This window comes from Drosophila montana, unplaced genomic scaffold (genome assembly GCF_035044405.1).
Source record: "Drosophila montana isolate Dmon_TW-CO22-7 unplaced genomic scaffold, ASM3504440v1 contig_1_1, whole genome shotgun sequence".
NCBI classification, from domain to species: Eukaryota; Metazoa; Arthropoda; class Insecta; order Diptera; family Drosophilidae; genus Drosophila; species Drosophila montana.
In genome coordinates this window covers 1552441-1577585 of record NW_026996920.1, presented here as the reverse complement: position 1 = coordinate 1577585, position 25145 = coordinate 1552441, and the positions used below count along the sequence as shown (strand labels likewise).

The window sequence follows — 25145 nt, the reverse complement described above, 5'->3', positions numbered from 1 at the left end:
TTACAGTGGCTTCCACTTTGAGCAAACTTTTATCTAAATGTGTTTTTAGTGAATACCCATTTTTTACTTACACTTAATCACAATTTGTTTTTGTAGTTTCGAAGGCTGTCCGCATTTACCATCTACTTAGAATTACCTATTTTTGTGCCCTGACCCGAAAACCATGAAATGCAAACGCCAATGACCTTAACTTGGCCACGCTTCAAATCTCTCGCAATAGCCACTTAAACCTAATGCCTTTTGAGTCCACAAATGATCATTGGTGTTAAAGCGCTGGCAATTGAACGAACCGAAACTTTAATTAATATTTGTGCACGCATACAATTGACATTTGTTTGGGCAGCCCACACGCAGCTGTGCGCCAGCTGGCCATTAAATCCGGAGACAAGCACCCAATCCGTCAACACCAACATCTACAGATATTGCAAATAGACACCGCAAATAGTTCATTGAACGTCGCTTGTTGTCGACCTCAGGTCATTCAAGCGGTTCTTAATCTGGATATTTCCCTGACTTGTCATTTGGTTTTCAAGTACGTGTCATGTCATCTTAAATTACTCGCTATTGCAGGGGAGGGGAGAATTTTGAAGCTCGTAATTAAAAAAACAGCCAAATTATCCACACAAAAACAAATTTTTGATTGATTTTCCTATTGGAGTACAATATATAGTTGTCCGATATTGATAAGCTTTGATCTATAGGTCAGGAGCACATTGAAACTTTTAAATGCCAAGCTCAGTCAAGCTATCTTAAAAAACAAAGACGCCTTTCATACAAGAACTTTATTTTCGACCGATCATTTTTATGAGAGCTTTTTGATATAATGGTCCGAAGCGGTTCTGATATTTCATACTCTTTGGCAATAGCAAAAGACTGTCTGATATGACTATATCGACTCAGCTCATCGTCCTGGTGAAGAATCATTACACTTCTATTGAAAAATGCCTCCTTCAATGCGTAACACATTCCTTAAAACCTAATAATACCCTTTAAATGGTTTTGAAAATATATTTGTTTATTTATTTAATATCTAATAAATGAGTGTCAACCTAATCGGAATACAAATTTGTCCAATCACATCACCGACACGATGGGCGTATTTTCTTTCCCGTCCGGCCAGCTATGCCCCTTTTCATAACTACTTTTCATAACTTTCAGTGACAGTGACAGTATGGTACAGCTAACGGGAAAGTACGGATATCTTCGCCACGCCGAAGATCTAATACCCTTGCATACATCTGCCTTACGGTCTTGCAGATGTGTGAGAATAGTGAAGCTCATAAATGCTGAAAAAAGCTTGGAAAATATAATATTTTGCGATAAAAAACTCATTTTCCGACCAATTTTTCATATAGAGCGTAATATAGGTAGTGTATAATATAGTTTAACTAATACATGCCACGTTTGGTCTAGATATCTTGATAAACAAAAAAGTTTTCCACACAAGAACCTGATATTTGAACAATCGTTCCTCCGGCAGCTATTTGATATAATGGTCCGAAAGGCGGAGTTATGCAAGGTTTCAAGGGGAAAGCTTTAAGACTAGCTCCCCTTAAAACAGACTCAACTCGGCTGTTGATGCTGATCTATAATAGAATATATCATTTTTATGGGTTCGGAAATGTTTTCTTCTATCTGTTCCACATTTCTATAAAAATAACTTATTTAGAACTCATAATTATTAGAAATAATAGAGAAAGAAATTATTAAAAAGAGTAAAGGTATTTGTATAAAGTGAATAGACACAATCCATTGATACGGCTATATTATCTGAATTGTAGCTCTATCGCTTTAGACGCTTCTGGAACACCCTGTTTATTAATGCAGTTGATTAAAAATGCTAAATAGACGGCTTTGTCTTATTTAGCAGCTAAAAAGTAGGTGTCGGTAACAAGATCGCAATTGTGTGGATTTGGTATGTTAAACAGAACAAGTAAGAGTGCTTAAGGAGGAAGTGATCGACTAGGAAATACCCTGTACGCAGTTCTGTCTACAAAATTCAATCAAGATGGAACTATTAACATTAAAGTTATGTTTTCTTTTTAACTCTTTTTTGCAACATGAATTACTTTTTATTTACACAACAGATTCGGTAATATGTATTTTAATTTTTAAAATTAAAAGTCTGCAGCTACAGGGTATAAAAATGATCAACAATATATTTCAGATTAGCCAGCTGAGGGGCCCGCACGCATACGCCGTATGGCCAGCAGTTTCCGCTTTGTGGAGCTGGCTGGCTTTATAGGAAATGTTAAGCTCAGGAGGAGGCAAGTCATGTGGGTTCTATCCGCTTCAGTCCCCCTCAGATATTTTGTGTCGCATTCTTATACTCTGTACGGATTGAGACTGGGTAACAAGGGCTATATTCCTTTTTGCAAATGTATGTAAGCGAAGGAAGGTTTCTTTGTCCGCGAAAAGTATACATTCACTTTCATGCTCAGAGCGAGATACTTGAAATTGGAAAGTAGATTCTTCTTTTGAACGTTTTTATCTTAAAATCATCGATAATTGGCCCCATTTTTAGGAAATCGATATAAAATAATTTGTAGCTTCTGTAGAAGGTATAATAATTTTGTGATGAAATGTGTAGTCGATAGAAGAAGACATCTCCGATTCCATAAAGAACATATATTCTAGATCAGCATCAACAGGCATGTCCGACTGTCTGTTGCTCCGCGAACAAATCTCTTAGTTTTATAGCTATTCACTTAAAACTTAGCATAGTCCGTATTTCTCTTGCAGGTATATTTATAATATATAAACTTTTTTCTTTATCATTTATTTCAGAGTTCATTTTCCAAGTGTTAGTCTGAGAGAGGCAGAAGCACAAAGTTTTACAGCCTTAACTAAGTACAGGGTATCTCCTAATCGAACACCCTTGATTTTTCCGTATAGGCCGCGCATACATTACTCAATTGAAATATGTTAATGCATGTATATGTACAGATGTATGTTGTCTACTTTTGCCACAAGGTGTATATGTAATGAGTATTTATGTAAGTGCGCATCTAACCGGTTGGCCACCAGTTTGTTTGCACACTTGAAGGTTATTTGATATCAGTCGTATGACGGCCTTTGGCTCCGCTCGGTTCTGTTCCGCACAGTTCAGTTCAGCTGAGCTCTAATGTGGGCAAGCCCAATCAGTGTCTGCTATTGACGTACGACAGACTGTCCATAAACCAGAAGCGTTTGGAACTTGATTTTTTTTCAGTGTGCGCAGCTTGCAACCTAATATGCATTTATATGCATTTAGAACTATGCAGGCAACGTTCACAGTCCGTTGGGCTTTGTCAGTTTAATTGTGACTAAGAGTAGTATTTTGCGACTATTTAAGTCAGTCTACAGCCACGATTTATCTACCTACACCCTTGCAAAGGGTATTTAAAGGCTTACACACAAATTTGCAAGGCATATGAGATATCTGCAATCCCATAAATTATATATATTTTTTAAATATATGTATAATATATATATGGAGACAGCTTTGTTGGTGGCAAAGGAAAATATAAAGGAAAATGCACACTCAAACAAATGAATTATTATTGTAAGCAGCGACAAGCTGCCTTCTGTGTATTACTCATAATAATTTGCGCAAAATCAAACAAACTTCATGCAACATTTTAAAGTTAAACATTTTATTAAATAACAAAAACAAATATTCAATTAAATAATAGAAAGAAAACACAAATTCAGACATTTATGCAGGATAGTCTTTTAGCTCAGACTGTCAAAATATTCGTCTTTTAGTCTTCCATCTAACCAACATGTAGCTAAAATTGTAGATTATATCATATTGTTATCAGAAGACTTGAAATTTTGAACATGGTTTCTCCTTAATGCACAAAAATATAGTCTTTCAAAACCAGCATATAAGAGCTAAATACATTAAACTTGGTCTATACTATATACAGATTAAGAAAATTTCACTTTTTCATCCGTTCCCACCAAATTGTATGAAACCCATTTTAATGGTATAGCATTGGACTTTGGTATGAACAATCATATGTATTCCGCATTAGAGCAATGAAAATTTGTTAAAGATAGGCTAATAAATTTCGAAGTTAATCGTGTGGGGTTACGGGAAGAAGAAGCACATTCGTTTCGTAAGTGATATATGTGTTTTTTGCGTATGTTTTCATGCGAGTACCGATGATACGCACTGTACCCCACCTCCCGTCTTTCCGTCCGGTGAGGCGCAGTCTTATAACATACAACACGAAGTCGCAAAGTACAAAAGCGAATACTGACCACGACTAACTGCTTGCTAAATAGTTTAGAGCACAAGATAACTCTGTAAGTATAGGGTAAGGTATTTCCTAGTCAGGCAATCCCTAATAGGGCACTTTTGGCTATATTTTTTTCTATGGAAAAAATAACAAAATCTGTTGTAAAGTAATTAATCTATCAATTTCGGAAGTGGGGTTTGGTTTAAGCTGCTTTCAGGTGTAACAATGTAGACTCTAAGAAAATCATTAATTTTTCACCTAAAATTTTCATAAAATTATTAAAAACTATAACTAAAACATACGTGTCTTAAAGAAGGAATTCTGATCATGTAATGATTATTTGCAACTTTTTCTTTTGGTATATTTATACACAATGTAAGATAAAACTTAAGACCTAATAAGACGACCCAAAGGCAAATAATCTGTACTTATCTACATTAAATAAATGCTTATCATTTTTTGTGCATGAAAATTGCACATCTTAGTGCATATAAAACGAGCAGTTGTTGTCGCCAGGCTCTGAACGGGAAAAGTTATTGTTAAGGTTTACGATTTTAACCGGAAGAAGTCTATTTCTGTCGTCAGCCCACACTTAAGAAAATTCTTGCTTCAATCATTGCTTTTCCCAGCTTTTTGGCTGATATATTAAGCGAAATATCGCCAAAGATCAGAGATACATATTTGGATTTTGAGGACACGGGAAAAGCTATTGATAGTTTTTAAGCTGATATTTGTGTGGTATACGAGAACCTAAATTTTGAAGTTTTGATGTAAGAATTGCCCAGTCAATGACATTACACAGACAAACATATACAACATTTTTCCAATATTATTATGCTCAGTTTTAACCGTTTTGAATTGATAAAGGGCTAAAATTGATATACAAAATATGTTCAGCTTAATGAATAGTTTAAAAGAAATCCCTAACTAATGTTAATTTATGTCAAAACTGAATTAAACAATCTCCAAACCTTTTTGTTTGGCCTTTTCTTTCTTCCCCGATCAGCTTATCGGTTATCACAAAAGGCCACAATAAATATAGATGATTATGCACGGGCGCCAGAAACAATAAAACGATTATCGGACTTTTACGGACCGACGAAGTCAGCGATCATTGTGGGCTATGACACATTATTTTACCGTTTGCTTCCCCGTGGACTTCCAGGTCTCTCTCGTAATATATTTGTTTTCTTGGCTGTTTGACAAATGTTTTTTTCTCCGGCTGCTATCGCGGACGCGTCGACTTGATAAGTAAAGGCCAATAATAAATGGCGAATGAGTTAATGCCGTATAAAAAGTACAATTTGCAACTAAGATAACTACAACTGGGGCGGTGGGATGACGTCATGCTACTTATAATTCTATCCAGAGCTTTTTGTTGTCTTTCTTTTAAAACTCTGTCCACGAAGCGAATAAGAGTATATGCGAGCTATTTGAATAGCTTGAAAAAATGTTAATAAATGTATACTCGAGAATATCCTCGTAAAGATTTGGAATAATCCTACAAATCGCAAGGATTAAATATAATAAAATATATAATATATATAATATATAATATAATATCTTGGGGATTCAGTCTTCGAATTGGGTTCAAAGTTACGTCTGGCAATATTGTTATTAGAACGTGAACAGAGCATTGCGCAGTGGGTTATACCCGACTGCTTATTTCTTGGCTTTTATTTCTTATGGGCACCAATTCTATTATGAAACTTGCGTAGTTTTTGTTTCTCATTCTTTGTATTCTTCCCAGTTTCTCTCTTTTTAGCTTTTGTCTAGCGGATACGTGCGCAAAATTGTGCGTCAAATTTTCCTCAAGAGCGCGATTTGTGGAGCCGGCTTTTGTCTGCGGTCTGGTTTTGAGGGGGGCCGTTGAACCCCGCAGCTTGGTAATGCTAATGAAACAGTTTTACCGCAACAATAATAGCTGCTAATACTGTTTATCATTCAGCTCCAAATAGGCCCTATATCACTTGGCTCCCTCGAAGTAACGCTCATTTATTTCTGCCAACTGCACTTTCGCAATATTCGCAAAATTTTGATGCAATCATAGAGACGCCTCGTATAAAACTTCCGTGAAATTTGTATATGCATATGTGTGTATGTATGCATGTGTGAATGTATGTGTGTACGTTTTCCAACGTCTCATTGTCTGCGGCTGTGTTTTTCTCGGCTGTCATGCTACTGTTTTCGGCTTATTTTTATCTACATTTCCATACAAAATTATATTTTTACTGCGTGTTTTTGCCTTTGCAGCAGTAGCTCGCTTTTAGCGGCTGTTCAACACCTCGCTTAACACTGAGCGAAATGTATCTAGACATGGCTCAAATACAAATAAAACATTGTCTCTTACATCCATCATGACTGTCCAAAAGTAGCTAGAGAAAATCTATTTTTAACCAGGCAGACTCTGGTAGGATTTCGGGTAGACTATTGATAATCTACTCTTAAGATCGACCCCTCTAGGTCTGTCAAAAATTGCGAAGATCGATATCTTCTTAAGTCACCAATGTGAAGTAGACTCTATTTACAGAGTATTATTTCAGATATTTTGACCAATCGGCTGAGCAGGAAGAGGACTAAGAAGAGAAATCAATTGCAAATCTGATATATGTATGTATACTTGCTAAATAAGAACCTAATTGACAAGGGCAATGGATATATGTATATCTTAGATAAGGCTTAATTGGGGTGTTCACAACGTGAGACACCTTTCCTGGAAGTATATTAAAGTTCTGAAGGAAATAAATATATTGCAAGTTTAAAACATTTTGTATCGAAAGCCTTGATAAGTTTATATAGAATTTGACAACGCTTTGAATGATTTAATATAGCATGGGATATAAGCATACAGTTTCTGTTGGGAGATAGTCTGTAAGTATTAACTGATTTATTATTTACTTTCACTCATTTAGTAATAAGAATAACGTCTTAGCCGTGGATACTCTTAAGTACTTTTCGCTTTGCAACACTGGTTTTTGCGTAGTCCACGGGCAGGAGTCTGGACTCGTATGGGATATGTAAAATATTGTTCAAAAATGTTTTTCTTTTGCCTCATAAAGCCTAGAATATATTTGTTTATTTATAATAAACGAGAAAGAAGTGCTATCTTCGGCACACCGAAGATTTAATACCCTTGCAGACCCAACCTTTTCAAAATGCTCATAGTGCTTTGCCCGTATCTAAGAAGCACAGGGAAAATAGTTAATGCCGAGTATGGTTAAGATATCTTGAAAAACAAAACAGGTTTCCATACAACAACTTAATTTTCGACCGATCGTTCCTATGGCAGCTATATGATATAGTTGCCCGATGTGAATAAGATTTTGCATAAGTGGAGGGAGCATAGTAAAACTAATAAATGCCGAGTTTGGTCAAGATATCTTGAAAAACAAAAAAATTCCATACAACAGCATAATTTTCGACTGATCGTTCCTATGGCAGCTATATGATATAGTTGTCCGATCTTAATAGAATTTTGCATATATATGGGGACCGTAGTAAAACTAATAAATACCGAGTTTGGTTAAGATATCTTGAAACACATAAAAATTTTCTATACAAAAACTTAATTTTCGACCGATCTTTCCTATGGCAGCTATATGATATAGTGGTCCGATCTTAATAGGATTTTGCATATATATGGGGAGCCTAGTAAAACTAATAAATACCGAGTTTGGTCAAGATATCTTGAAAAACATAAAAATGTTCCATACAAAAACTTAATTTTCGACCGATCGTTCCTATGGCAGCTATATGATATAGTTGCCCGATCTTAATAGGATTTTGCATATATATGGGGAGCGTAGTAAAACTAATAAATACAAAGTTTAGTCAAGATAACTTTATAAACAAAAATGTTTTTCATACAAGAACCTACTTTTCGACCGATCGTTCCTATGGCAGCTATATGATATAGTGGTCCGATCCAGCTGGTTTTGACATATGAGCTGCGTGCAACAGAAAGAGGGAATTCTGCAAAGTTTCATAAAGATAGCTTTAAAACTGAGAGACTAGTTCGCATAGAAACAGACAGACGGACAGACGGACATGGCTATATCAACTCGGCTGTTGATACTGATCAAGAATATATATACTTTATGGGGTCGGAGATGTCTCCTTCTATGCGTTACACATTTCACGACAAAATTATAATACCCTCTGCAAGGGTATAAAAACTAATTTGGTGCACTTCAAGATATTTTTTGACCAAATGAAAATGTTTATTTTTTGATCAATCATAGAATCTCGTCGCTTTTGTATAATTGGCTAGCATTTCTTTCTCTAAGTGTATTGCAAGTATTTGCATATGGCAAACATATTATGCATTCCATTGCTAAGTTTATGTTGCTGTTGTTGTTGTTGTTGTTGCTGTTGTTGTTGTTGTTGTTGCTGTTGTTGCATGTGCCTCCAGCCGTCTCATGTTTCCCAGTTTTCGGGCTGTCTTGCTGTCTGACTGCAAGTGTGTGTATATTAACATGTGTGCACGTGTGTGTCTGCCAGTTTTGGCTGCATGAATTTAAGGCTGGATGCTGCCCCGGAGCCCATTGCCAATAATTGGAAAGAAATGCAATCACCTTACCCAACATTTGGTTGCAATTCATTTCGCATTGAATTTGCAACTGTTGCCGCAAGTGTGCAACCTGTGTGTGCAACAAGCCTCCGCCCAACCCCCCACCCCCCCGCTTCCATCGGAGCGGGCCGTGTCCGATGGTGTTATTGCAACTTAACTGTATCATTTTATTAACACTTGAGGCGCTAAGTTCGTGCAACGAGCCTCCCGCACTCCTCCTCTGTACTTGCAGCAACTTGTCTTTTATTTCGTTCCGCGTTTTTCGATTCGCTTTTTATACCCTTGCAGAGGGTATTATAATTTTGTCGTGAAATGTGTAACGCATAGAAGGAGACATCTCCGACCCCATAAAGTATATATATTCTTGATCAGTATCAACAGCCGAGTTGATATAGCCATGTCCGTCTGTCCGTCTGTCCGTCTGTCCGTCTGTCTGTTTCTATGCGAACTAGTCTCTCAGTTTTAAAGCTATCTTTATGAAACTTTGCAGAATTCCCTCTTTCTGTTGCACGCAGCTCATATGTCAAAACCAGCTGGATCGGACCACTATATCATATAGCTGCCATAGGAACGATCGGTCGAAAAGTAGGTTCTTGTATGAAAAACATTTTTGTTTATAAAGTTATCTTGACTAAACTTTGTATTTATTAGTTTTACTACGCTCCCCATATATATGCAAAATCCTATTAAGATCGGGCAACTATATCATATAGCTGCCATAGGAACGATCGGTCGAAAATTAAGTTTTTGTATGGAACATTTTTATGTTTTTCAAGATATCTTGACCAAACTCGGTATTTATTAGTTTTACTAGGCTCCCCATATATATGCAAAATCCTATTAAGATCGGACCACTATATCATATAGCTGCCATAGGAAAGATCGGTCGAAAATTAAGTTTTTGTATAGAAAATTTTTATGTGTTTCAAGATATCTTAACCAAACTCGGTATTTATTAGTTTTACTACGGTCCCCATATATATGCAAAATTCTATTAAGATCGGACAACTATATCATATAGCTGCCATAGGAACGATCAGTCGAAAATTATGCTGTTGTATGGAATTTTTTTGTTTTTCAAGATATCTTGACCAAACTCGGCATTTATTAGTTTTACTATGCTCCCTCCACTTATGCAAAATCTTATTCACATCGGGCAACTATATCATATAGCTGCCATAGGAACGATCGGTCGAAAATTAAGTTGTTGTATGGAAACCTGTTTTGTTTTTCAAGATATCTTAACCATACTCGGCATTAACTATTTTCCCTGTGCTTCTTAGATACGGGCAAAGCACTATGAGCATTTTGAAAAGGTTGGGTCTGCAAGGGTATTAAATCTTCGGTGTGCCGAAGATAGCACTTCTTTCTCGTTTCATTTCATTTTGCCACGGCGCGCTATTTGAATTCATCTGCCCTCTTGGCTGCTGCTGCTGCTGCTGTTTTATGGGGGCCTTTTATTATTGCATTTCTTTAATAACAAGTAAAAGTGCTTTAGGAGGAAACACCCGCCACAAATATTCTAGATTCCTTCTATATATATATACATATATTCGTGAATTGCATTCTTAAATAAATTCGGTGCTTATGATCCGATCATGTTGCGATTTTCAGTTGGCATGCCAACTGTGTTGTGTAGCTAAGTAAAAGGCTCCTTAAGAATTTGGTTTTTCTAATATTAGGGAGAAGTGAAAGGAGCAATACTTAAAGTGGTTGTGAGTTGTGCTTAACAATTAGTCTTAAAATCAAAATGAAATTAAATTATAGACTCGTTTTGCGTATGGTAAATCTTAAGATTTTAGTTTAAGTTCTTAGTTTCTGAGCTCAACGAATAGAAGTTTTATGTCCTATTCGTAGTCCATTGGGAACTTGAATTAATCCGTCCACAAATAGCTTAGCGATCGATTTGTTTATCGAGTCTAAACTAAGGTCGCTAAACTGAAAATATAAATAAATAAATGTGTTTAAACAATTTCGTATAATAACCCCGCGCTTAGCTTGGAGTTTTTTTCAATAAACGGAAATGAACTTGATCTACGTATGGTATCGGGAATTTTTATAACTGACTCATTTTTAATGAGTACGCGCTAAGCAAATATTATCCAGTTAAGCAATTTATTGCTAGTAATTATTTTTATTGATAATATTATTATTGTGGAATATAATATTGATTTGCTCCGCTCAATGATTTTAGAATCTGCATCCTGTCTTTGCCTAGATCAGCCAGAAGCCAGCAGAGTCTGTCAAAGATGAGCCGAGGTCGGCGATTAAAACTTTCCACATCATTGAATTGGGCATGTTTGGGTTCATTGATTGCGTTAATAAACTCAAAAATGGAAAACTGTTGACACAGAAATTCATTGAACTCGATTCGCATGCAGTTTAAGCTCCCCGAAAAGTCAAAGGCCTTCCATCGAAAAGTTTGCAATTATTGTTGCCCCGTCGCGAAACTGGGTCTGTTTGGCATTTTATGGCAATTGCTCTCTGTCTATATAATAATTCATCCGTGATTTTTTTTAGCTATTCCCGTTCGGATTGCCTCTCTTGGCGAACAATAATTGCAATCTTGGCAAATAATTGCCACCAATTTCTTTAGTCAAAAGAACACTGGGTCTGTGGGGAATCTGGACAGCAGCTTCTGCAGCTTACGTACTTTACTTGTACATTTTCAAGAAAACTTTGACTTTGTATACCCTGTACCCATTAGAGATGGGTATATTGGTTTTGTCTGCAGGTGAGGTGCCCGAATTTAAGAACAGGCAGCAATAGCTGACGTTCTGGCCATGCCCGTCTCAGAGTCAAAGAGATTATGAGACCTCGACAGATCAAGTCTATTGAAAACTGGAGGAAATTACCCGGCGTTGCCCAAGTCAAAAGAATAGTGCTAAAAATGCAAGTGCTATCAAAATTGTTTGTGATTTGATTACTATTATTTATTTTTCTTATAAGAAATGAAAGAAAAAAGTGAAGAAGTTGACAATTTTTGCGGAGTTTGAACCGGCGATCTCTCGCTAATTAGTGAGAGGTTCAGATACTCACGTCTCTCCGTCTTGTTACCAAAGCACATTTAAATGTTTGCCTTTTTTGATGTATTTCATACAAATTTTGACCACCGAGTTCCCCCACTTAAAGGTCAAATTTTCCATCAGCCCTTTTACTGCTCGCTTTCGAGATCCAAAAGTAAGTTGGCCAACGTTTCCCCCAAGTACTTTGGTTTATCTTTTGCATTAAAAGCTTTTTATTCACGAATGAAAAGGTAAAGTAATACAGTAATATATTATTATAGGGTATTAAAGTCTCTCGTCAGATAGTATGCAAACCAGGCATTCCGTCCGAAGATGTTGCAGATGGAACCGAAGAGGCATATTTGTCTATAAAATGTTGTTGTTGCGATATAAATAAATGTTTTATTTGCAAGTGAAATTGCTTTTATCGCCTTATTGTTTCTTTGATTATAATTCAGTGTTGATTATTTGTACTGGTGCTGCCGCAGCGTCGATAAATCCAACACATTGTGCCAGGAAAAGCTGGCACATATGGCACAGTTATTTCGGACTCCCCGCAAAGAACGGGTTCTTGTGTGGGAATATGTGATATCGCGAGTTCCAATAAAAAATGCGGAATACTGTTGCTGCAAGTTTGTACCCTTGATCGAGCAGAGAAGTAATTGATTATACTGTAACTAATCGATTATAGATTATATTAACGAGCATTTTTGAACCGCCAACTTTTGCGAGAGTCTTCATGTGCTTACACTGAAAACAATTGGGCCCAGCTTATGCAATATTTATTGGCAAACAGCACACTATAACGAATATATATGCAGCTATAGTATGTTATCCATACATAATTATGTTTTTCGCCTGGCCCATCTCTGAGCCGGCTCTTGAGTCTTGCGGTTATTATTGTCAGCGCGCTTTGAGAACAAGTTTTTCATTGTGTGAGTCAATTGACCCAAATTGCTGGGCTCGGGCTTTGTTGTCTGGTCTCGGCTGGCCCCGGCCCCGGCCCCGGCTTCAGGCCAGGCCCGGGCCCGGGCCCGGGCCATATCTGCAGTCTTTTGTAGTAGACGTGTCGTTTTTGCTGTTCTTTTTTAGTAGGTCGCATTTAAGAAAAACCGCTTGAACTCTGCCAAACACAAGACGAGCTCTGCAGCAGAACAAGCTCAAGATACGCCCGGACATGTGTTCCGTGTGAAAAGCTGGTGTACATCACCTGGTGTACAGCTTTATACATCTGATAGCTCACCATTTATTTAAATGTCCAAATGTCTAATTGTTGGCGCATTTATTATTGATTTTGATTAATCGTTTCTCTGATAACATTAACGTGAATTGATAACAAATTAAAAGTGTTTTCGAACTTTGGCGGCTTTTAATTATATCGATATGGCTATGCTTTGTCATTTAATACCCTGTTCCCCCCAGTCGAAATGATCTCAGCGTGCCTGTGTCTCTCTGCTTGACCCCATCTGAGAGAGTTTTCCATTTGAACTGTTTTGCAGATCGAACTTCGAACTTCTTGGTTGTTATCTTTGGGTGTTGCCAACACTTTCCCAACTTGAGCGCTGAAATATCTTCTCATCAGCAATTCAGTTTTGCAATTTGGCGTCTAACGTCTCTCGAGTTATGCAAAGAAAATGCAGCATTCGCCCAACAAAAGCAAAAAGAAAATACAACCGCACATTTTTGTTGTTGTTTGTTGTTTGTTGGTCGTTGCAGCAGCTCAGTTCACAGTTTCCAGCAGTTTTTCCTCAGTTTTAAACCTCGCCTTAGATACCCTCTTAACTTTATTGCTATTACTTTTCAGAAATATAAATTGTCCAGCAAGTTCCTGTTTTTCAATGCGACGAGAATTATTTTTGTGCTATATTTAAAGGTCTAACAAGATGAGCAATTTCCAAACTTTGATGAGAGTTAAATGTGAATAATTCATATTATTTATTGGACAAATTTAAATATCTATTAATATATTAGACAAAAATAATATGCTATTTTTAATTAATTACAAAAGTTGTCTAAAATATATAAAAAAAACTTTGATATAATTTCTATGCTATCTATCTATTTTATATGGTTAAAAAAATTAACTTGCCCGCGCTCTTGCTGCTGTATGCTAGGAAAGCCTATATGTGTTGGATTATTTTAGCACAGGGTATCGATTAGTCAATCACTTTGCTGAGCCAAGTCGATTTTTTCATTCTTCGTTTGCTCGCTTTGTGCTCAATCACACATCGAATTGTTGTTGTTGCCAATGACAACTGATATTGTTTTTTTTTCCGTTGTTACCCTTTATTCTTTACAAGCGGATAAAGAAAGGGTGTGTTGACATTGTGCAAATGTATGTAACAGTCATATTTATATACATGCAGATCATTGAAGCATCAATGGCCAAGTTGATTTATCGATAATTCCCGAAATCGAAGCAATCCTTAAATATAGATTTCTAGACTTCCGCTTTGGTATACTCTATATATTACATACGATATTAGTTTCTTCTATCTTTGAGAGAGCTCGAAGCTATAAGCAGGGTATCTTCAAGTCGGATATTTGCGACTAGAACACTTTTATCTGGCTATTTACAGCTCCCCGGTGCAGCTACTTACATTAGTTACGAGCTTTGATAGCCGATTTGCAGCTGCAGCTGTAGTTTAGGTTTTTATCGGAGAAACGTGCTTGCATATGGAAGCTATTATGAGAGTATTTCATTAATCCTTTACTTTGCGTCACTTTTGCTATGAGTACGAACCCGTAGACGTCAACTCATTGTTGTCAAAATTGGATCTGCTGCGTGATGTCATCGCATTGTTCCTGTACAGACTTTGAAAAAGAGTCAACTGTCTGCATGCTAATCAATTCAATAGACTCTTCAAGCACGGGAAATCGATGTGACAGGGAAGATCGCATTAATTTAGTCAAATTAGTCATGAGCGGAACTTAAACCTCTAGACTTATAGAGAAACAAATATCCGGCGAAAGGAGATATATATTTATATATATATTTATATATTTAATATTAAACGGATATATCGCGGAGCCTATAAGAATAGAGCCACCAAAGTTTGAGTATATTTTACTAGATACCTTAGCCCGTTCCATCAAAAATAAAATCAATATAAAATGATGCACTGCAAATTTCATAAAAATCGGACAATAAACACCGAAGTTATTGAAGATCGCATCTCCCATAAATAGTGTGAAGAGAGAAGAAGAGAAGAAGAAGCAAAGCCGATGCGAAAAGTGCACAGCAATGCATATGTGTGTGTGTGTGTGTGTGTAATTAGTGTACGTATGCGTAGAAGGAAGCTAGAATGTTTATAACAGCTGCTCAGAGTATCTCCTAGTCGGACACTCCCGACTGGTGTATTCACACTTTATTTTATTTGAAATTAATTAACTAATTAATTAAATACAAATTTTGTAATGCTAATTGACAAGTCTTGAAGACTTATCTATTTTATATTGAATCGGGAATTCTCACTTACAAAAATCTTAAATTTGTTTTATATTTTGCAGTTATATTTAACATTTCCTGCAACAATTGCTTCCAATCAACTGCAAATCGCCAAACGAATTGAAAACAACTCGAACTGAAGATTCAACTATCAAATTTACGAATTTACCCAAAATGTGGAGCCTTAAGATTTCAAACAAAAGTGAGTATAGCTCATATTCTTCAAATTTCGAATAAAAGTGAGTAGGGCCCATATTTATTTCATAAGTTCACAAGTCTGTCTGTTTGTCCACAAAATCTTTGCCTCACAGTTTGGGAATCACTGCCTTGGGTTAGCAGTCTTTAAGTATCCGAAGAAACAGACTTTTTTAAAAAAATAAATTAGTTATTAAAATATATAGTTTACGGTTTTGAAAAGCGTTATACTTTTCGTACCATAGAGTATTTACGTCGAAAAGTCTGCTACATTCCGTGTGGATCGTATTTTAGCCAAGTCTGCAACCAAAATTCAAAACGAACAACATGTTTAGTCGCGGCAGCCACCAGACAGCTTATACACAACTAGTGAGCGCGTATAAGAGTTTCAGTTGGGGGTGTGTGCCTCGGCTAACACTTGCTAATAAGTCTATATATGCACATGTGTGTGTGTGTGTTGTATAAACAATGTTTGTTTACATATGCATTTTTTTTGCTTGAAGATTTATCCAGACTATTCAATACTTAAACCGTATAAGAACAATATTTACTTTCTTAGAGTTGGTTCTTCATAACATGTGTTTTTTTTTTTTAAATTCCAGCATTCTTTGACTCTCTTTAATTCGGAAGACCGCGTTGTAAACAGCACAGGAGCGCCATGGACGCCCCAGATGCCGGCCGCATTATACGTGCGCCTGCTCGCCGCAAGCGAAATGACGAACAGCTGATGGACAGGGTGAGTATTTAGAGTAAATGGGTGGTACTGCTTACCCATAAAGTCGGTCAGTTTCGACTTGGGCAGCGCGTTGAGTTTTTCTCCGCTCGCTTTGACGATTTTTCCACATTGTCGCTAGATTTGATTTTTCTTCACTTCGTCGCGTTTCATTGAACTCGATCACGATCTATTTATGGCCGCCTGCGGCGCGCGATCCAGTTTCCACAGTCTCTCACTGAACGAGTTCCCGAATGCAGCCTACATACATAATTCCAACAAAAAATGAAAGTTATACGCTCGCATATAAGAGACACCCGCTCCCAAATGCATTTTTCATAGTTTCTTTGGATTTATTATTATTTTTCGATTTGATTAATTTGATGTGGATTCAAAGAATGCGTTTGAATGGATTATGCCCGATATTTGGGATACTTAATTGCGACCCAGTTTCGTAAGCTAATTGGAGTCGCAGACGTCCTCCCACATTCACCATGGCCCAATCAGAAAAGTTCATTAACATGCAAGCGCTGGTCACGTAAATCTTACCTCCACCACACGCCCAACGTAACCGCCTCGCTGCGACTCTCAAGCTGCGCACACACAATGTAACCCACAATTAGCGGGCTTTAAATTTCACGCAATTAACAGCAGAAATAAATAAAAACAACACCTCCCAACAACAATAGCAACAATTAGTTGGGTTTTATGTCAAGTTCAATGCACGCAGGCAGACGCAGACATCTCCGCCCACTCTCTGAAGCTCTTCAATTACAATTGTGCGAAATACTTATTATTAAATAATAATGCTCAAAATCAGAAGCAAGAGCGCCTCACACTTTCTCTCCGAGTCGAATGCGAGAAACAAAAACAAAAGCTTCTCCAAGTGACCTTTTCACCAAAGGCGCAACTTCACCACAGCCGAACATCAGCTGTGCGCCGCTCCAGCAGCAGTTGGCAGTTTAACGTTTAACGTTTAACGTTTGTTTGAAGTTTGAGAGTCACGATCTTGGCTCGCTCTCGTTGCGGCTCTCTCAGCCTGCTAACTGTTGTTGTTTTTATATGTTTTTGTTGTTGTTATTGTTGTTGTTGTGTCTGTTTCAGTTTATCGCCTGTTGTTAGTTAATGCCTTTTACTCGCGCCTCTCTCTCGCTCTCGCTCTACGCTGCGAGCACTGCCGCTGCGCCATTTGCTTTGCGCCGTTTGGCAGCCGCTGCGCTGTTTCAGTTACAATTTGTATTCCACTTGGTGCGCGGTTTTCTCGGTTTCTGGTCGCTCCGCCGCCGCCACCGCCACCTTCCCCTCATCCGTTGCATTGTATGGTGCGTTTGCTTTCCGTTAGTTGTTGTTGCAATTTTGCATGTTGCAACCAAAGTGCATGCGCAGTGCTAAGGAAAATTATGAAAAAGCGCTACAGAATTCCCAAAATGTGCTGTTGCGGTTCGCCTTTGCCGTTGTCTATTTAATTATTTATCTACACAACAACAACAACAACAACAACAACAATAGCAACTGTGCGTTTTTTAAGCGGCCTTCGGACATATTCGGCGCGTGTAATTCGGTCGCCGTCGCTGTTAACGCTGACGCAAACGGCGTCCGCAAATAACTGTCCGAGAGTCTCTCGCCCAGTTTAGATGACTGAAATTACGTGTACACCCAGCAAGCAACCCCGAATCCGAATCCGAATCCGAATCGGAGTCCGAGTCCGCAACCCCACCCCCGTCGAATGTGTTGAGTCAATTATTTTGCAAGAGATTTTGTTGTTGCTCTTGTTTTTAAATTAATGAAATGATTAGATCATGTGTGGTCACAGCTTAAACTAAATATTCGTGCTAAAAATCGCAATTAGAATTCTTCTGAGAATTGAACTACAAAGCAGAAATAGAGACAGGAGAAATCTTACGTGTGCTCTCGATATTGTTGCCTAGTCTCGATATTTGGTGTCTCTGTGGCGTATACTTTATTTATCAACCATTTGACGACTCTTACATATTTGGTTGTACTATTGGACTGTTTATCATAAAAAGATACAGGGTACTATAAATAAGAGTTCGCAGATAGTGAAAAGAATCCAAGGGCGAAACCGCCCCGAAATGTCAGTGCTAAATTAATTGAATCTCATTTCCCTTGCAAAATCAGACAGAATTACGGCTGAAAACTAAACAACAAAACAAAACAACAAATGAAAATAAAAATAGAAAAGTTAAGTCGAACAATTGCCGCTGTTCTACGCTGATAACGGCATTCGGAAAAGGTGTCGACTCTCGGCCTGAAGGTGGGTAGCGAGAGAGCAGAGCCAAACGCGTTAAGAATACAAAAATAACAATTTCAGTTAAATGGTGAAAAAGATAACAATGAAAACGAACAATTAGAGAAAGAACTTTGGTAATAAAGTAATTGAAAGAGAATATGCTAATTCTTCCAAATAAGTAAAACTCAAATCGAAACAAGAGAGTAGCGAGTGCCCGCTTACGGCATACCCTGTAACCAGCTCTAAGCTGCACTAACGAGCAATACACACACAAAAACTAAAGTTCTAATACTTATTACAAATACGCAAAATAATTGATCTGTTAAAATTCTCGTATGTTTAGCTATGAATATTATTTAAAGAACAACTAACAACAGGTTGTCTGTATTCTTTCTAGTCTTATTGACTTAAGGATTGCAAGCACCTTGTCCCCTTTTCGAAGCGTAAACTTGTTGAGAATTGCAAGCCTTAAACTAATCAAGAATAGCAAGTAAACAAGAAAAGCAAGCGAACAAAAGTCAATTTTCTATTTGTTTTTTTTTTATATTCTTGACAAGAAATTTCTGAAATTTGTGAAAAAAAATCGAATATTTATAATTTGAGGGGTGGAGATATCGGAAAATATATAAACCTAAAGTTGCCTTTAACAATGATCGGCAGTTCTTCAAAAGAAAATGTATCATAATGTGTTTGCTTCTGAATCTGTGCGTTCTTTATGCACACTTCGACCTGGTTACAGGGTATCGCCCAGTCGGACACACTCGAATATGTCACACTTAGTCGTATTATTTGAAGTAATTGGAACGTAACCCATTTGGCCGCGAGCCGGGCGAAAATATTGTATAGCTCAGCAGCAGCAGCAGCAGCTGTTTAAGGTCTGAACCCGACGTCCCAGCCCTCTGTCACGCCCCAGGCATCTGAGTATTTATATATATATACATATATATATATGCATATATGCATGAATGTACACATAATTTAATAGAGGTGCCTCACAAAATGTTTAGACCCACAAAAACAATTGACATTTACATCAAATGAAAGGCAGAGAGCAAACAAACGGCAGAAAAAAAGAAAAGCGAACAATGTAAATCGCCAAGTGCAAAATAAAACAACAACAAAGGAGAGTGAAAAAATTGTTTATTGTTCAAATCAACACATCAACAACAACAACAACAACAACAGCAGCAGCAATCGAAACAGCAGCTACAACAACAGGTCCACATGCGGCATTTAATCATGACCCCAACGTCGCTGTCGATGTCGACGCCAACGCTCTCTTCGCTGCACCATCAGCGTATGTCGCAGTCGCAGTCGCAGTTGACGCTGCAATCGCAGTCACCGTCACCGTTGACGCCGCATTCGGCGTCCCCATCATTTTTCGGCGTCTCCGGCTCCTCCCCGCATTTCCCAGCCAACTATGAGCGCAGCGAAAAAGTGAGTCTATTCCCCATTCTCACCTCTAATAGTTACTGTATATGCGGGTGAATATGGGACTATGGGCTTTTGGTAACAAGGCAAACCAAAATTTGTACCATAGTGATTTATGTGTTTTAAGTGATTGAGGTGAATAAATAGCTGAAAAAAGTTGTGTGAAACTTTTTGGCTTACCATTCGATCGGAATGAAACTCTGTGAAAATTCTTTTGAGAGGTGTTTAAACCTTTTTTTGTTTTTTAGAACTAAACACAAATACTCAGTAACTTTGGGATGCCCATCTGCACCTGCGCAAAATTGATCGTAAATATTTGTATGAAAGCTATTTGTGAGCTTTTTCCAGTTGTTACTTATGTCATTGCATGACAAATTCGTAATTTCGGGCAGTAACATTTTTAAAGTTTTTTAAAAGTCAATGACATTTGCGCATTTCTCTGCGTATTTTGTGGTCCTAAATTGGGCACATAATTAATGCGAGCGGAATACTGAGTACAATTTGCAAATGCGATTGTGTTAATTATGACTTTAATTTAAATTTTCTATTAAGCAGCGCGTGCTAAAAACTTTGCTTTGATAACAAATGCGGGTATATAAGAAAATTGACCCAATTTCCAAGTAAATTACATACTGAATATGGGTAGAAAAGGTGCATATGGGCTGTATGCAAAATTAGGTAGATTGAGCTATCTCCGAAATCATAAATTATACATATTCCAGGGCGATCTCTTAAACAATTAATGCTAGTAAATGCAAAGTCATTGCAACTGAAAAAATAAGATTCTGCAATCTAACAGCAACAAAATGTAATATGGGAATAATAATTAGTATAATATCAATCTTTATATATAAAGATATTTGTCCTGACTGACTGATTAACCGATTGCCTGATTGGTGATCAACGTACAACCATAAGTTTCACTGTACTTAAATTTTGTGTTTAAGATTCACGCTAAGACGGGATTTTAAGAAATTCCACCCACTATTGTGAAAATTAAGTAGAAAATTTGCAACTTTTTTGTTTGTTCACGGTTTAAAGCTAATTTTCGAAAAATAAACGAAAGTTTATTTCTCAGCTTTAATACTCTCACTACGAGACTAACATGGGCCGAAACTGTTGATATTTGGTTGTTTATTCGATGTCCATATTTTAAACATATTATTAAAAAGATGTGGATGTCATGGTACATTTCAATTGTGTACTTAGTGGAAAGGTAATATCTAATATGTTTACCATAAAATGTTCCTCCGCCAAAGCCGGCAATACCCGCTATTAACAAATATAATATAATGATAATAAATAAAATATTATTTACTTATGTAAAGAATAGAATGTCCATTTTGGATTTAAGTCAAGAGATCATTTATAAATTCGAATAGAAACTAACTAACAAGATCAGGCATGAATTGAAACTCAGCCATGATTTTCCATGTCTAAATTCATCTAAGGCTATAAAGTCCTGGATCTTGTCTGTGTTCATCTCATGGCTGAGACACATGCAGGGAAATTTTTGGCCTGATTTAGTCTGCTATAAGTCGGCGCTGGCTACAGGGTATCTGCTAGCTGGGTGTGTTCGACTCTTACTCCCTAAGTATCCTTTTCTTTTATGATGGTTGCTCGAATTGAAAATCCCTTTTCTGCAAATCTGCATTTAATATATTGGCTTTTCAGGTCTTTTCATCTCCCACCGGAAAGTTCTCTTTCCCACCGAGTTTGACCTTTGAATGGGCCGCCAACTGACATTGAATCCTAAGCCAGTTATTATCCACGTTTACTATTTTCGCTAATGCAGCTTTCCCTAACTTTTCCAAATGTCAGCGCCGTAGTTTAAGCAGAGCAATTTACCAATTTGTCCGAAGCGCAGTCGTTGCATATTGCGCAACAATTAATCAAGAACAACAACAGGCACGTTGATTTATCCACCTTGGGGCCCAATCAGGAGGCACAAAGTTCAAGGTGAGCCTCTGTTGGTGACGACATCGCATGGAAGAAATTTCGCATGCAATTGTTAGTTCATTAGTTGGCAGATTTGTAGCTGCAGGTGGCAGGCGGTTTCCCTTTCATTTTCATTATGAGCAACTTTGTTGCCACCTTGCGGTTTGGTTTTTTGCCGCTGCAGTTGGCGTTGGAAAAAAGCCATTTTCCAGACGCTTTGCGCTTTTTGGAGCAGAAAACATTAAGAAGAAAAGTTGCGTTTATGCGGCGATTGGGGTTTTCCTGCGCATAGCTGCAACATTTTCTATATGCAGATAGTCACCCCTTCCCCCCTCCGCTTGCCCTGCTCATATTTTCTACACGAACGCTGGACATAATTGCCTAGCTTAGCTGTCACGCCCACCGCCCACGCTGCGCTAGCAAGAAAATCAAGAAAAGCAACACATACGAACGAGCGTAATTGTTTTGGCCCATATGAGGCGGCGAGTGAGAAAGGCGGCTCATCTAAATGCAGATTGGACATACTCTATGTTATCTTCGTGTTGCAAATGCATCGAAAGTAAATTGCAATGTAGATGTTGCCCCCCGCCGCTTGCTACCTCTCCTCGCGTCGCAAGCTGTTTGCTGGGCAAACGTGAAGAAAACTATGCGAGCTATGTGGCTAAGATTTCCTCTTGTTTTGTTCTACTTTTCGCAAAGTTGTCGCACTGCCAGCCGTCGTTTTCCACGTCGGCCGTGTCTATTGGGAAAGTGCTATTCGTCCGTTCATCTTTCTAGTTTCTAGAGACAGTCGTTTATGATATTTGCCATTAGTTGCGCGACTTTCTAACCACCTTCAAGACAAATCTGCTGCTGAGCAAAAGAAAACTCTCGTTGCGCTTCAAACCGAGCACCGAGCACCGAGCCTCCCTGCCTGCTCACAGCTGGCCGCTGCGAATCGAATACTCAACTTCATCCTGTATGGAGGTTCCAGTGAAAGCTAGTGCCGACATCCACAAAAGGCAAGCGATTCGGTGCCAATGACGATAATTGTCCACTGTTCTGCTATTAATATAATCAGAAATTGACAACAGCAGCAGGGAAAACAATTAACACTGCTTCAGTGGGGCTGCTCGACTAGGAGATACCCTGAAACCAGCGCTGAGCTAACTCTAAAAGCATTCGAGCTCTTCATTTTGCTCTTTATAGCTCTTCACTTTATCTGTAAATATACCAAAGCGCAAGGTTTTATCTATGAAAATTAATTTGTTTAATTGGGAGAAGTATCAAAAAAGTGAAACTTGCTCTGCTCTTATATTCTTCATGTTGTGGGTGTTATAAATATTATAAAAATAAAGTCAACTTTTCGTAGTTTACGATATCCAGCTATTCACACAAACTGATAGACAGACGAGCATCATCACGTCGGCCTGATCAGGAATATATATGTACATACACCTTAGCGTCTCCTTTGCTTAGCCCCACACAATGGAATATGCAATCATTATCTAATTATAATAATTATTGTACAATTTGCAGGGCTTCAATATGGCATAAAAATATGGTATTTGAGTTTGTAGGAATCGGAAGAAGAAAGTATGAGCGAGGATATTGCTGCTGCAAATTTGCTGTTTGCAGTTCGAATAAGCTTAAAGCCAACCTCACAAAATACAATCTCAAGCTCTATAACTATTATTTTCTGAATAAAACGGACTAGTTATGTACATAGCTTTCAAATTTAAAGTCTCAGATGTACTGCTTAGAATATAATATATGAACTCAATGGATTCAACCTTGTCACATACACAAGGCACTTTATTATCAATGTACAGGGTATAAAAAAGTATAATATTATTAATATTGATATTCTTGTGTGTCCGTCTGAATGTCCGTCTCTTTCTATACATCTTTTTTCCAAATTGTGAACAGAGTATTTCTAGATGTATATGTTTTCGTAAGCTTGGACGAATGCCGCACTGGCATTAATTAAAGAGTAGTTATTTGATTAGAGGCTAAGCATCATGTAATTATTTTAGTAAATGCACATTTAGGAGGAGCTAATCACGCAGCTTCTGTCATGTTCAGTCAGCTAATAACACAGGGGAGCTGCAGTCGTGGTAGCATCCACTATTGGAATTGGTTTCCACCAATCATTTGCCATAAAGAGCGAGAAATCGTGTGTAAGCTCTAAACTACGTTAATCTCCAGATCTGACTAGCACAGTGGTTCAGTGCATGGAACTGGTTTTCCGCTCTACTCGCAATGTTTCACTTTTCAACGACTAGGCCAAAAGTGTCTTAGAAAGGAAATGCGCTCTCCCTCTCACACTATCTTGTCACACTTTCCCATTTAATTCCCGCTAATTAAGACTTTTTGAATATTCATATAGAATCTAGGGAGAGAAACTTGTCAAATATATTGGACTACTCGGAACTCCTCAAGCAGGGTATTGACAGGTCGGCTGCATCCGACTGCAACGTTCTTGTTGAATGTTCGATTTGTAATTTTTCTAACGCCAATCCAATTTCTGGCTTACAGCCAAAATGTATGTTTCAATATGTTAGTTGCACAGTTTGATGGCCTTTTCTCAGGTTTGGCGTGAAAAACCAGAAAAACAGCAGACTGGGCTGAAACACAGTTTCAAACAAAATCGTGCGGCTGCTTATTCGAACAGCTTTTGGGCATGCAACGAGGGCAACTTTGTTTTGGTTCATTCATTTAATTTATGTAAAGCCGCAAAGGGGACTTTACTGGTTACGACTTTACATAATTATGTGCCGCTAACATATGATTAACCAAAAAAAAAAATGTGCGCCACACCACGTGGAGGCAGGCTGGCAGCCAAAGTGGCATTGGTTTGGTTCAGACTAGCTGCAGCCATTTGGCTAATGTCTTGCGACTGCACTGGCTTTTATATCTCTTCCCCCCCTCCTCTGGCTTCCCCTGGCTGTGAGGCGCCCACGCAAAAACGACCCGGATCCGCCCGGTCCAAGTGCAGCTAAAAGCTGCAGTTGCCGTTGCCGAGCGCATTTGTCCAGCACTATTTGAGAAAGTTGTCTGCTACTTTCAACTTTTGCATGTCGTGCTATTATTATACCTTGTACCCATTGAAACTGGGTATATTGCAATACTTCGTACATGTGTGCGTGAAAGATTCTCCAACGCCGCACGTCTATTTCTAGCTAGAGATATATCTTTTTGAAATATATACTTGCTTTTATCATTTGCAGAATGAGATTATATTTTAGCGATAAGTTTTCCCATTTTTATAATATCAATAAATATAGATATTGTATCAAAGGTTCTTATGCTTATTAAAACGAGTTAAAAGAGCTAGAATCTATAACTTTTTAATTTTTAGAGGAATATTCTTGGGCTTTAGTATATGCA

The 25145-nt window shown here is 37.8% G+C and overlaps 1 protein-coding gene across 6 annotated transcripts in view; it reads left to right on the top strand.

Moving 5' to 3' along the window:
* Wdr62 (WD repeat domain 62) overlaps positions 1 to 25145 on the top strand; it is a 70135-nt gene that overhangs the window by 18927 nt on the left and 26063 nt on the right. For 2 of the 6 annotated variants that reach the window (XM_064679203.1, XM_064679200.1), the window contains exons 2-3: positions 15312 to 15451; positions 16047 to 16180. In XM_064679203.1, coding sequence (XP_064535273.1) covers positions 16103 to 16180 — 78 coding nt within the window. In that variant the 5' untranslated portion in view covers positions 15312 to 15451; positions 16047 to 16102. Of the gene's footprint in view, positions 1 to 15311; positions 15452 to 16046; positions 16181 to 19466; positions 19845 to 25145 lie in introns of those variants that run through there. The other 4 variants (XM_064679205.1, XM_064679198.1, XM_064679197.1 and 1 more) reach the window with 4 other exon arrangements.